The sequence below is a fragment of the Condylostylus longicornis genome, unplaced genomic scaffold (assembly GCF_029603195.1).
Source record: "Condylostylus longicornis isolate FDR11 unplaced genomic scaffold, ASM2960319v2 ptg000009l, whole genome shotgun sequence".
In the NCBI taxonomy this organism is placed as follows: Eukaryota; Metazoa; Arthropoda; class Insecta; order Diptera; family Dolichopodidae; genus Condylostylus; species Condylostylus longicornis.
In genome coordinates this window covers 4,313,600-4,327,650 of record NW_026577978.1, presented here as the reverse complement: position 1 = coordinate 4,327,650, position 14,051 = coordinate 4,313,600, and the positions used below count along the sequence as shown (strand labels likewise).

Sequence of the window (14,051 nt, the reverse complement as noted above, 5' to 3'; positions counted from 1 at the left end):
ATTTGAATTGAAAATGACATTTAACTATTATATTTCAAGTAAAGTAAACAAAATTTTTTGATTTACTTGACTGAAACCAGCTTCAAAATAGTAACATTTACGTGCGCATAAAATAGGCTCAAAGTACGATTGAAATTTGCATATAAACGCGGTAAATTTTGGGTAATTTTTGTAGTACAGAAGATTATTAACATCTTTATACCAACTAGCACATATTAGCATGACAATTTTTTTAAATATAATCTCAAACAATTGCTTTTTGAAGTACTTTTGAAGGTAATTTTATACAACCTAACTTTAAAATCTGTCTCAATAAAGGTGCGCTTTGAAAGAAATGGTTTAAAAACGCGCTATACTTATACCAGAAATACTTACATTCTGAATAGAAAATTTACTAAAAAATTCTTAGCCCGGTATAATAAAACAACTAAAATAAAAACTATAAAGGTGTTATAATAGTCATTCAAAGAAATGGGATTCAATTTGACTTTAATGTGATATAAAAATATCGTATATATACTTAAGATGTTGTAAAAAGAATGAGCGGGAACCAGGGAACAAATTGCATGTTAAAAATATTTTAAAGACAATTCTGATTTACGGCATGCTATCATAAACTAATTCAGGTTAGTTTATAACGTTCTTCTTTTTTGTAAATTCTTTTGATTTTTAATATTTTATAAAATTATGAATAATAAAAAATTTCGAAATAAAAAATAAAAAGAAAACAAGTGATTTTATTCTAAGAAATCATAAAAGAATTAAAAAAAAATATTAAAATAAAAATGTTTATAATATAGGTGGCATGGGTATATAAAATGAAAAATAGTAATTTTTTAAGAAATAACTGTCTTTTTCTAACTTTTAAAGTGAATGAAAAAAATTATTTGTTAAATTTGACACCAATTTTCAGACAAAAATTAAGTGTGTATAGAAAAGAAAAATTACTTTTCACTCAGTTTTGTATAATAGTGAAATAAACGGCATTGGATCTGTTAAATTATTTTAATTAAATTGATTTGGGTCAGGAAAATTTTCCAATATTTAAAATGAAAAACGGAAAATTATGCAAAATATTCTATTTAAGTAAAGAATTTGAAATTTACATATTTGTTAATTCTGTAGGGGACCGCCATAGTTTGATTGTCATACAATACAAATGGATCGCCAGCAACTGACTGTCGCCTTATATTAATTTACCGCTTAACAATTGAACGAATGAAAAATTAATAGCTCGGCAAATTATTAGCTGGAAATTTGATCGAACAGCAATTTATCAAATAGAATCATTCGAAAAATCATAGCAAAGTGGTTTGGATACTATATAATTAGCCATGTTATATTTTGACAGCAAAAATTACTTATAAAACTAATTTGTAGAATTTGCTAATTGTTCTAAAATTTACTAAGTTATTTCTAAAAATATCATTGCTCTATAACATTCTTGCTCTTATAAGTTTCGACTTTTTAATAAATTAGCAAAGCTATAAAATATGAAAATCGTATACCTATTTGTGAGTGAGAATATTTTAATAATTTCCAGTAATTTCTAATTAAAAAAAAATTAGATAAAAAAATTTTTAAATTTATTTTAATGAGAAATAGTTACATAAGTTTTATTTTAGCAAGTTTTTACTAATTTTATACAATGCAATTAAGTTTCTTATAAAAAAAATGTTGAAGTAATAATATTCACTTGAACTGTGTACTATATATGTAGGTAACCATAATTATCCGATTTTATAAAAATATAGTTATTCTAATTGGTTTATGAAAATTCAATAGTATGTAATTAAATTTTACATAACATGAGTTCAAAGATTAACCATTTATTATATAAGTACAATTATACTAAATGTTTAATTTTTCCATTCACTTCTATACATTTATGTAAGTAAGTATGTATATAAAAGTCGGTATCGGATAAACATGTATACATGATATACCCAATATATATAGCTACATACCGTTTATCATAACCAGATGCATTCATATATATGTCCATTTCCAATAATTCCAATTAAAATTGTCTGAACACAAATGGTTTGCATACAAGTTTGATATACAATATAGCTATTTGGTATTTATACCTAAGAGTATATACTTGTACTTGAATATATTGCATACAATGTTCATAACATTATGTTTGTACATAAATTTAAAGTAAAGGTATCGGGTAAATAGAAATTGATTGTGATTATATTTATATTCACTTTTATTCCTTAAATTTATTGAAATAATTATGAATACACGTATACTTGATTTTGACAATGTTGGGTAGGTTGGGAAGAAAAAGAAGAGAAAATTTACTTATTTTTATCGAAATAAATGTATAAGAGAACCGTTATTTTACTATTTAGCATACAAAAATTTATATATACAAATTTTTCATATATAAATTATATAAGTGTATAATAAATGAAATTCACACAGAAAATTTTATTGATTAATTTTAATTTTGAAAATAGCCGTAGTCTGAACCATCGCTATAATGTATACAATGTATGTAGGTGTCATAATTTAAAATTTTAAAATTAACATAGAAAATAAATTTGATAAATTACAGGATATGCAAAGCATAGAAAAATATATTCTTATAAAACTTGTTTAAATTTAATTTTTATGAAAATGTGGGAAAATCATTTTTTATAATTCATAATACATAAAATTTTCTCTTTATAACATTGATAAATTTTTTGGAGAAAATGAAGGTACATATTATTACATTTTATAGAATGATGAGAATTTTTTATATTAATTATTATATATTTATGTTATATTTAAATAAAAAATTAAAAGGCACGGAAATTTTACAAAAATAAATAATTTTTCATTCATAAAAGTTTTGTTCGTTTGAAATGTATTTGTATTATAAATCATTTTATTCTGCCGAAGGAAGAAGGCATTAAATAAAATTTAAATTAAGTATTGGTTGAACGAATGTACAAAAATTATCTTATACCTATATACATAATACAACAATTAAGGTTTTTTGAAAATGTATACATATGTATATAAATATATATATTATGAATATTATAAATCTAAACTATTTTTCATATTCAATCTTAAATTAGTTTCCTAAATGTACTTACGTAAGAAAGAAAGAGAAATTTAAAAATTTGCCGCATTTCAAAATTGTTTGGTACATATAATATTGTTTGGAATATATGAGTGACCGTAGGGGGGAAGTGGTTAAAAAATAATCTTGAAAAGGCTTAGTCTTAAGAAGCAGCTACTGACGGTGCACGTTGTATATACCAAGGCGATTTACAGGAATGTGTCGCCTTTTAAGGAGTGTTATGGTTATATATCGAAATTTTCGAAAAAAAAGTGAAAAACCGCTTTTTGCTATTTTTTGTGTTGTGCTACAATACTTACGTTGGTCTAATCGTATACATGATGCAACTAGAAAAAATATCAAAATTTAAGGACAGAGATTCATTTAGAATAACTGAGCGCGGTTTGTAAAATATTTGAATCAAAATACTACAAATGGTGCCAATTCCATTAATCTCGCCAATCCACCCAAAAAAATCATAGATGTGAACAATAATCATCACCATAACTAGGTTTACGGAAAACCCCATCAAACCCATACATTGAAACTAATAACAACTCAAATTGTTTTAGAAAAATTACATATCTAAAAAAAAAAGCCCGGAAAATTAATTTTTTCTTTATAAGTACAATACGAGTATAAAAATTATATTTAAAGAATATTTTAGAATTTATGCAATCATTCATCCATTTTATTTCGTATTTATTCTCAGTGTGTATGTATATGTTGATTAGACGAAATATTACACATATACAATGATATAATTATAATAAAATCATTTAATTTAGAAATCGTTTAAAATTAATTTGAAACCTAATTAAGTAAGCTATTTCCGGTAAAAATACAAAATGAAAAAAAAAATAAAAAACGCTAATCGCAATGTCATACATCTTAATCTAATCATATACAAAACTAAAAACAAAATAAACGAAACCAAATACTTAAATCAATCATTTTTAAGTTTAAAATTTTATGAAATTCACACAACTTTTTAATTACTAATCTTTATATTATTATACATATTGTAATCGGTTTTCCAAATATATAGAGCTAGAAATTAATGTATTTTCTGTAAACTGAAAATAATATTAAAATCAAATCTCAATTCGGAATTTAAAAAATTTATTATTATATTAATTTCCTCCAAGCTCATTACTTTTAAGAATAATTAAAGCAAGATTTTTTCTCACTTAACACTTTTTCAAAAAAAATTTGAAAAAAATTGCTTATTTTTTTAACTCTATCCGTCTGTTCGTCTATGTTTCTGTTTACTAAATTTCTATTTCCTTTAAGATAGACAATTTTAAATAAATTTTTACCAGAAATTTATTTCCATTAAAGAAAATTCCCTAAAGCCCCTCATAGTCCTAAAAATGCGTGTCTAGCCTTATCACCACTCGAAAATCGTTAAATTTAAATTTTCCAAATTCCTATAAATGCAGGAAACTGATATAAATATTTACACATCTTGATTCATGCAAATAACACTTGAATAGGACCATTATGTTAGTGCCTCTACTATTTTTTTTTTTTTGCCTCACCCTAAATATATGCAAATATTTCAAATATTTTGGTATATGAATCAAACTAATTTACAATGTAACACAGTCGAACACGCTTAATATCACATACAGAAAAATGTGCCAAGAATTTTGTAAATTTAAGGGAGTTGTGAAACTAAGCGATGCTCGAATAAATTCATATTATGTAAAACAAATTCACAATGTTCCCCTGGTGTTTTTTTGTAATAAGTACTTTTTTTATGTCAAATTTTAATTAGGTGAATTTAAGCAAGCAAAATTGAATGAAATTAGACATTTTTATGGAAATTACGTGATTTTAAGAAAATTTCTATTAAGCGAGTTGGAATATGTATAATAAAGTATATATGGAAATTGTTCTTGTCAAAAATATTTTGAATATAAACGAGTTCTTATATCAAACAGGATTGATCAGTACAGTGTTCGACTGTACTGGTTTGAAAAAAACAGTATTTTCACTTTATTAAGGGAAAAGTGCTATTTTACAAACCATTTATTAGACCCAATGTTATTATATATAATATATAGGTATATGTATGTGCCGTGAAAAATTTATTTTACAATTTCTTTAATTTTAACGATTTTTTTTTTTTTGGTTGAATTGTTAAATGGTTGATCTTGAATATTGAATTTAAAGACTAAGGAATTGAAGCATTAAAAAAATAATGAAAAGAAATAAAAACCTATTTTTATTTCAATACAAGAAAAAATAAATATAATTTTATTTCCTAGCGCAAGATATCGTGATTTCGCACAAAACAAAAATCGTAATTGAAACGTCCAATTATAACTAAATAATAAATCACAAAATAGTTTTTTTTTTTTTAAATCGACAAAATGGCTTCAATTACTTTATCAATCGATCTATAACAAGTTGAATTTTAATTGCATGATTTTGATTGAATTCGCGAATAACAGAAACGATTAAACATTTAATTGTTTAATAATTCACATGATAACTTTAATTGATATTTAATTAAAAGAAATAATTAATATTTAATATTAAGTACTTGAAACAAAGAGAATAAAGAAATTTATTATGCATTTGTGACTTACTTACATATTTTTTCGTCTTTATATTTTTTGGCTCAAAATAATATTGTATTGTAGGTAGCCACTTGGTATGTTTCAAATTTTTAATTTTTAAAATTTACTTAAGCAATTAACATAGAAAATTGATCTTTTTGGAGAATGTAACTTTTTATAAAAATTATTTAATTTTATCATTTCTAATATCGGCAGTTTAAGAATTTGGATATAAATGAAATAAATTAATAAAAATGGGTTATTTAATTCCTGTTTATTTTGTAGAACTGAATATTTATAGATGATCCGACCATTTGTGTAGCGGTAGAACGGAGTTTCCAATTGTCGTAAAATTTTGTATATGTATAACTTTCGTATTCAAACTGAAGTATTGTCCAATACAAGTATAAAATTAATACAAAATATAATTACATACCGTACAACTGATTTATAAAATTCATTAAAAATTTGGGTGCTAGGTTCATCATCGAAGTAGTTTAAAATTGCACTGATTAGCAACGATATCTTATGGAAAAAATCAAGTACTTATTTCTTTGAGAAGTTATCCACCTATAGTAACAATACGATTTTATTGATAAGATTCATAAAGCTGCAGGTCTTTAAACCGTTAGTGTACCACATGATTATGTTCGACCACATTCATAAGTAAATTGATTTATTTAAATCTGTATGATATAAAATAATGCCAACTGTTAAAACAATTTCAATTTTTATTTTTAAACGTTTTTTATTTTCACTTTTCAGTCTACTCGGAATTACGCTCCTTATTTAAGTAAAATAAATGCTTAATGCACCTGCAATAAAAAATAATGAATAAGATGTCCACGAACAGAGGGTAAAGTTTCAAGAATCATTACTATTCCTCTTATAATTCTCAGGAAGCATAAAAATTAAAATTTAATTGATAATATTATTTTAAAAAATTAATCCTCTTCTTACCGACATACCAACCAAATTACCTATTGAGTCTTGGTCACCCTTTATAAATAGAACATCCTGATTTACTTATATTCCGAATATTTTCTAAGTTGTACATACATATTTCTAAATTTCACCTTTACTCATAGATTTAGGCAGCCAACAATAATTTTCTCGCATTGTCTGACAGTAATTGTGTTACAATTGCCATTTAAGTGTAATAATTTAGAAATTTTCTTTGCTATGATTGTTATGCTTTTACTTTTTATGAAAATTTATTTTCTTTAAAAATATATTGAGTAGACTAAAAGAAAATAAGTAGAAAATTTATTTGACTGTTTATTTATTAATTATTTGTGCCTACTATTTTGAATAATAAAAAAAAATATATTAATTTTAATAATAAAATAAGTTTATGAATGTATAAAATATTTATAAATTTTCTTTTCTTTCTTATTTCAGACTATAATATAATTCTGGCAAAAATTTTTAATCAATTAAAATTGGTCAATGACGCGAAAAAATGGTTATAGTTACGAGGGTAAGTATTTATTTATATAGCAAATAATCCATACCTATACATATGTATATGGAAATCAAGTACATTTACTGATTCAAGTAAAATCTTTAATGAAAGTTTAGCAACAAATAATATAGTGAACGACATACATATGTACAATTCAATAGTACTTAGTACGAATATTTTTAGTTCGTTTATAAAATAAATTCCGCAATCATAACCTAAATATTTTCAATCCAAAAAAAAATGATTCAATTTTTTAATTTCATTGTTCTTATAATATTTCTTTATATATACATACATATATATATATTTTGACACTTTCCATTTGTGACCTTGTTAAAAAATTCATAATTGCTTGTTTAAAAATGAGATTAGTTTTTAATAATAAATTAATTTAAAAATTTATTAAAATGGCCAGGTTATTATACCATTTCAAATGAAATCAATAAAATTATGGTAAAACGTTTCACGAGAACCACAAATTTTACAAGAAACGAATAAGGCCATTCAACTCATTTAGGAAAAAAAAAACTTTTATTCATAAAATTTTATTTTAAATACAAACGTAATAACTTTACCAAAAAATTAGGAAAAATATGACTGACCATATTATACAAGTTAGTAGTTTCAGAAAATTTTGTATACAAAAAAATATGTGTAAATTTCTTAAAATTAAAATTCTATAAGCATATTGCGCAACCCGCAGCATAATCTTTAAAATTTCCTATTCATTCAATCTTTTATTTTTTTTTCTTGTTTTCTTAATATAGACTATAATTTTCACCCACATTTTCTTATATTGAAATGTTTCTATATATGTATGTATGAAAAAAATTTGATATATAGAAACCAAAAATGGATAAAATTACTGAATTGCAGAGGCGATTTGTGTGAAATGTGAAACTGGATTTTTTTTTTATTTTTTGCAAAAATTAAATACAATATAAAAATAAATCAAATCTCATTACGACATAATAAAAATGAATTGAGAATAAATTAATTTATAATTGATTAGGAACATAAAATATAAAAATATTTTGAAAATTGCTTTATTAAATTTTTTTGTTTCAAATATTTTTTAAGAGAATGCGATATAGGGTAGGGAATTTTACTGGTTTAAGTTAACATAAAATAAATTCAAAAAATAAATTCCGCTGAAAGCATTTTTGGTAATAGAGCCTTCCATAATTCAACATAATTTAGTTGTGACTTCTTAAGCTTGAAAATTAATTTGATCATACCTTAGAAACCATAAAAAGATTAGTAACAACGCCATTATTCAAAAAAAGAATGAATTCACACAACTCTCACACAACCCTACACAAAAACTCCTACCGATATCACAGAGTTGACACGGTTGGACAATGCTATCTTTTTTCGCTTCGTTTTTACTAATATATCACTTTCGATTTTACATACTTAAATTTTTTGAAAATTATTTTGCATCCCCATATCACTTTCCAACATGCTTAAGACATTGATGTTAAAAATTTATAAATTATCATGACGTAAACGTCATTAAGCTTTGAATTTTACAATTTTTAACCGGTCATATGTCGCTTATGGTAAATTTTTATTACTTTTTGCAATAATTAAAACAATTTTATTTTATGAATATTGCAAAGGTCAAAATGTTTTTGCTCTTTAACTTTGGATTTACAATACCTACATTGTTGCCACATCGTCTTCTTATAATTCAATTTTTTAAATTAGAGTTTTTTTTACAAAAATTTTTATGCATAGGTAGTTATATGCACGTATCTTTGAAAAATAAACACTAGAAAATCTTAAACTATAATACAAATGTTTTCTTTACGTCACAATAAACACACATAAACACATTCAAAAACCGTATTATATATTTTGCACCGTTTACACACAAATGCACGTATAATAGATCTAGCAAAGGTGCAAAAATTAGGACAAGATCAAAATTATATTTTTATTCAAACACATTTAAAAAACAAAAATGAAAATTACCGTTTAATCTCTTTAATTTTTTTTAAATGCCTACATACTCGTATTTAATACGTTTATAGGTGTATAGAGTTAAAGTAATAAAAAAGTTTTTGTATATGTCAATGGTGCAGTGGAAAGACATGCTAAGTAATAAAATTTTCAAAATAATGATCCTCTAATGTAATAATATAGATTACAGTGCCGTACGTGTATTTGTTTGCGAAATTGCTTCGGTTGAAATAAGTTAAGTGCAAAGTCTAAGTAGCAAAAAAAGGCTAATTGCATTTTTACAATGTTTGTAATACAAAAACTGATATATGTATAATATTTGAAAAACTGATATATAGTATTGAAATATAAATATGCTAAGTACTAAACACTATTTGCTATATTATGGTAAGTCCATAACCTTCTATGCAAAAACTCAAATTTTATTAAAAAAAACTTGTTTGAAATCAAAAACTAATTTAAGTTTAGAAAAAAACAAAGAAAACAATCAAATCATATAGCGTTATTCTAATTAAATGACTTTTTGTCACAAATTTGCAATTTTTCAAAACGCTCCCCCGTATAATTCTAAATTTTGTACTTAGCATATTTTTGCGTTACACCATCGATATATAAAATATTAAAAGAGTGAAGATAATTTAATTTGAACTTTCTGACATAATTAATTTTTTTTATTAATTTATTACGATGTATATTCATTATATTTATGCATGTATGTGTATTGTATACATATATGTATATAGCATAAAATTACTGATTATAATGAGTAATCGTTTTTCTCCAATTATATATTTACATACATTTAAAAACTAAGCCATTTCTTAATTAACCTGTGTACATTTTATGTTATTTTTTATTAAATGAGCATATAATATATAATATATATGATTACTTATATGACTTAGCGTCTGCCAAAATGTACATAGACCTATTATTATATGCAGCTTCAATTACATATAGTTAAAATTAAATATAGGCTAATTTCAAATTTAATTTTAAATAAAATTCAAAATAAAGCTAATAGTACGGAAGTATGACTTTCAAAAATACAAGTTATCAATAAAAATGTAAAGTCAATTAGGATAATGAGAATTCAAAAAGCTAAATGTCGCTAGGTGTCTCTTGTTCGTTTGGAGGCATTCTATCACTCTACTGCGAGAATACTGTTGAATATCGTATACCGTGTATTCCTTACAAAATGTTTTCCCTTATAATTAATTTATATTTTTTAGTTTACTACTAAAACAAGTCATTCACCTTTATTCATACATAGTATATACGATTCGCTCTTTTTAGAGAAAGAATTACCAAATTACGTTCAACCACATTATAAAGGTTGAGTGTTTTATTCTGTAAACTGTTTAATGACAATATTATGAAATTATTTATTTTACCATATATTTTATTATTATATTAATATCGTGCTCATAATATAGCAAAAAATATATAAAAATATTCATATATTTTTGCCTGTTGGTACAGCAAACAGCAGAGAACAACATCAAAACAAAAATAAAAGTCACGCTTAACGTGGATTCATAAAATTGTATTGATTACGTCGCGTCGTGTTGAATTTAAAAGAAGTAAAATAAAATAATAATAATTGTAGATTATATTGTTAAAAAAATGGTTAAACAACCAAGTATTATTTACTTGGTATACATTATGGAAAATAATGATTTTAGCGATTAAGCATTTAGAATCTTTTAACTTTACTTAATAGTTTTAATTTTTGTAAAACTTCTCAGAATAACGAAAAGAAAAATTTAACAAAAAAAATTCCTATTGTTATAATATAAAGTATATAGTCTGAGAATCTTCAATGTCCAAAATTGAAAAATCATCTCTTTAAAAGAAAATTTCAAAATAAAAAGTGTAAGTGATTTCTCTTGTCAGGTCCATTTTCATTTTAAAACTCAGCTTAATTTCAATTCTAAGAAATTCAAAAAGAAAAAAAAAACAAGATGGCAAAATAAGAGACAAGAAAAGAAACAAAAACTAAAAAGAAAAAATAAATTATCATTGTAAAAGGCTAGAAGAAGAGGTGCGATGCGATGGATGGATGAATGGAAGTGAAAAGCAAAAATATATTACCATACATTTACCTTGGAATTATGCTAAACGAATCTTACTAAATATTTATAATGACCCTATTGTTATGGATTTCATTTAAAAAAAAAAAATATACAAAATTTCATCTTCACATCATCATGACCATATCATTATAATTTTCAGAATAATTGTTCAATGTCAGCAAGTCACGTGCTATTTTTTTATTTTATTTTTTTCTATCTTTCTTTCTCTCTCTGTCTTCCCTTTTTCTTTGTTGCTTATAATGTCTGTTACTTAATACAATTTTATTGAATATTAATTTTAAATATAATGCTTCTTATGTGCAATATTATGTGGTACGGTCCTAAAATATTGGACCTTTTTCTGAATATCAAATCACTAAGTGATTATAATAAGTATCGTAAAATTTCCATTAATTTTGTTACAGACACGAATCTTGCGTATGAACTGGTTTGTGTTAACAATAATAACATTGAACTATTTACGATAAAAATCACTATCACTTAGTAATTTTATAATCAGAATAAGTCCAATTCTTACAAATTCTAATAAGTATTAACAATTAGCCAAATCATTGTAGAACTAGTAGTTTCAACTTTAAACAAACTATTTGTAAACCATTATAGACATTTTAAAAATAATAACATAAGTATGTAGGTGACTGGAGAGATGTCATCATGGGAAATGGTTCCTTCCATCTTGCTCAAGCACATAGAACTGCTGTGAATGGATCGAAATCGGGTTCGAGCTTTTGGAACAAATTTGGAAAATCTGACTCCCCTTTGTGTAGATTCTGCCGAGATAATGACGAGACGATCATACATATTCTGTGTGACTATCTTGAGGTGCATATTGTTTGGCGGGGCTTTTTTAGAGTTGGAAAGCTCACGTCCAATGCCCTGAGAGGTATCTTCGAGTATTTGCTTCTAACTGAGGTAATATAAGTGGGTAATAGAGGGACTACATTAAGCATTAAGGTCGGAGGGGAGGAATTCCTTTGTCTATATCTCCCATCAGTAATCTATAATCTACAGTCACTCTTTATTTAAATATTATAAAAGTAATTTCACACCTTATAATATAACATTTTTAAAAAACTACTAGACATTTTGACGCCCGTAATTTTTCGAGAAAATGTTTACAAAAATATTATAAACATAATTATTCCATTAATATTTTTATGTTAAAATAAATTTTGTGAAAGTTTGTGAAAAATAATATTTTCAAACTGAAATCCAAAACTGTATCTACAAAACATTCAAAATAACAAGTTTTTTTTTTTTTGAATGTACAATGTAAACATTTCAGGTACACCTTACACGCCTTACTTATTTCATACTTTGTTTTTTATTTTCTTTAACGTATCTTCGCAAGTCTATGATTAGACACACATTGATTTTTCCACCCATTTTTTTTTGCCAGTACCTTCTACATATAATTATTTTTTTTTGATTTTTATTTTGTTTAAGTTCCACTTATTGGCATTAAAACATTATTGAGTTGCAAAAAGTTCAGTGCAACCAAAGTACAAAAATTAAAAAAGAAAAGAATAAAAACACCGACTTTTTCGGTTTACACTAATATGTGAGATACAAATTGTTTGTGTGTAAGATAAGTGGTACATATATACTTGTAAATCATTTTGTCAACATTGGATGCTATATTTTAAAGACGAAATTAAAAGGAAAACTGTAATTATGATAATATCCAGACGTCCATACATTTTACATTGTTTTGTGTTTAAAAATATTGTCCTTGAACATTTACGCCAAAATCTATAGAAACAAAAAGCAGACAATCAATTTTTAATTCATGTTTTTATACCCATACGAATGTATGGTCAAAGGATATTATAAATTTATCACTCCATTAGTATCGGTATGAAGTAACTAAAGTCTGGGATATATAGATATGTAGATACATTCTTGTGCAGGGTTGAATTCTGAGATGATTTAGCTATGTTTGCCAGTCTGTCCGTCTGCTCGTATGTAGGACTGTCCGTCCTAGTGGCAATTCAAAAACTAATTGAGTTAAGCTCCAATAATAGATCTCAAATAAAATTCTGATAATAGATTTCAGAACTCTATTTAAATTGGCGAGACGGTGGTTTCGGTACTTATCATATTGAAAATCTTAAACAATCTTTCGTTTTAAAAAGTGGAAAAGTCAAAAAGTCTCTGTACAAACCAAGTCCAAAACTTTTCATCAGAATGAAAGTTACGCCTTGGTTTAAGAATATTTTTGTATTAAAAAAGAAAGTTTAAGCCAATAATATATTCACACTATCAAATCTTTTTTATATTTTCATATTTTCTCAATACACATTAAGAAAAATATGAAAATACTATGTAACGTATGTATGTGTACTTTAAAGTTTCGGTACATTAACCTTCACAACAGCGTTGATTATTATAATTGTACTTACACGCAAATTTACTGTCATAGAAGTAATTTTAAGGAAACTATTTAAATTCAAATTCTATGGTTAATGATTTTCTTACTTTTATTTAAGAAAATTTTACGTGAAAAAATTAAAATATAAAAGAAAAAGCAAAATTAAAATATAAAAGTAAAAACGCATACAAAAGCTATTGATCATCGCAATTTTTTTTTTTGTACTTTTTCATATTTTCTGATTACTTTGTCAGTCAGGTTGAATTATGCAAACTAACATACAATTTAATTTTTATATATAAGAATGCATGTAATTTATATGAAGGGTACTTGGTTGCTTCCAATTCAATTAGAATTCTATTAATGTTTTCAAGACAAATACTTACCAACTATGGTTATAGCGTAGTTTTTCATTAATTGTTTACATAATAGAAGACGGTTGATAGATGTTAAAAAAACATTTTTTTTTTTAATATAAAAATCACTAAACTGTAACCGACTATATCCGCTCTGGTTGAAGGTCTTA

General features: G+C 24.6%; 1 protein-coding gene across 2 annotated transcripts in view; it reads left to right on the top strand.

Annotated features, from left to right (window-relative positions):
• Positions 1–14,051, top strand: part of LOC129618529 (myosin-VIIa) — a 46,003-nt gene that overhangs the window by 18,339 nt on the left and 13,613 nt on the right. For both annotated transcript variants that reach the window (XM_055533325.1, XM_055533326.1), the window contains exon 2: positions 7,030–7,108. In XM_055533325.1, coding sequence (XP_055389300.1) covers positions 7,091–7,108 — 18 coding nt within the window. In that variant the 5' untranslated portion in view covers positions 7,030–7,090. The remainder of the gene's footprint in view (positions 1–7,029; positions 7,109–14,051) is intronic.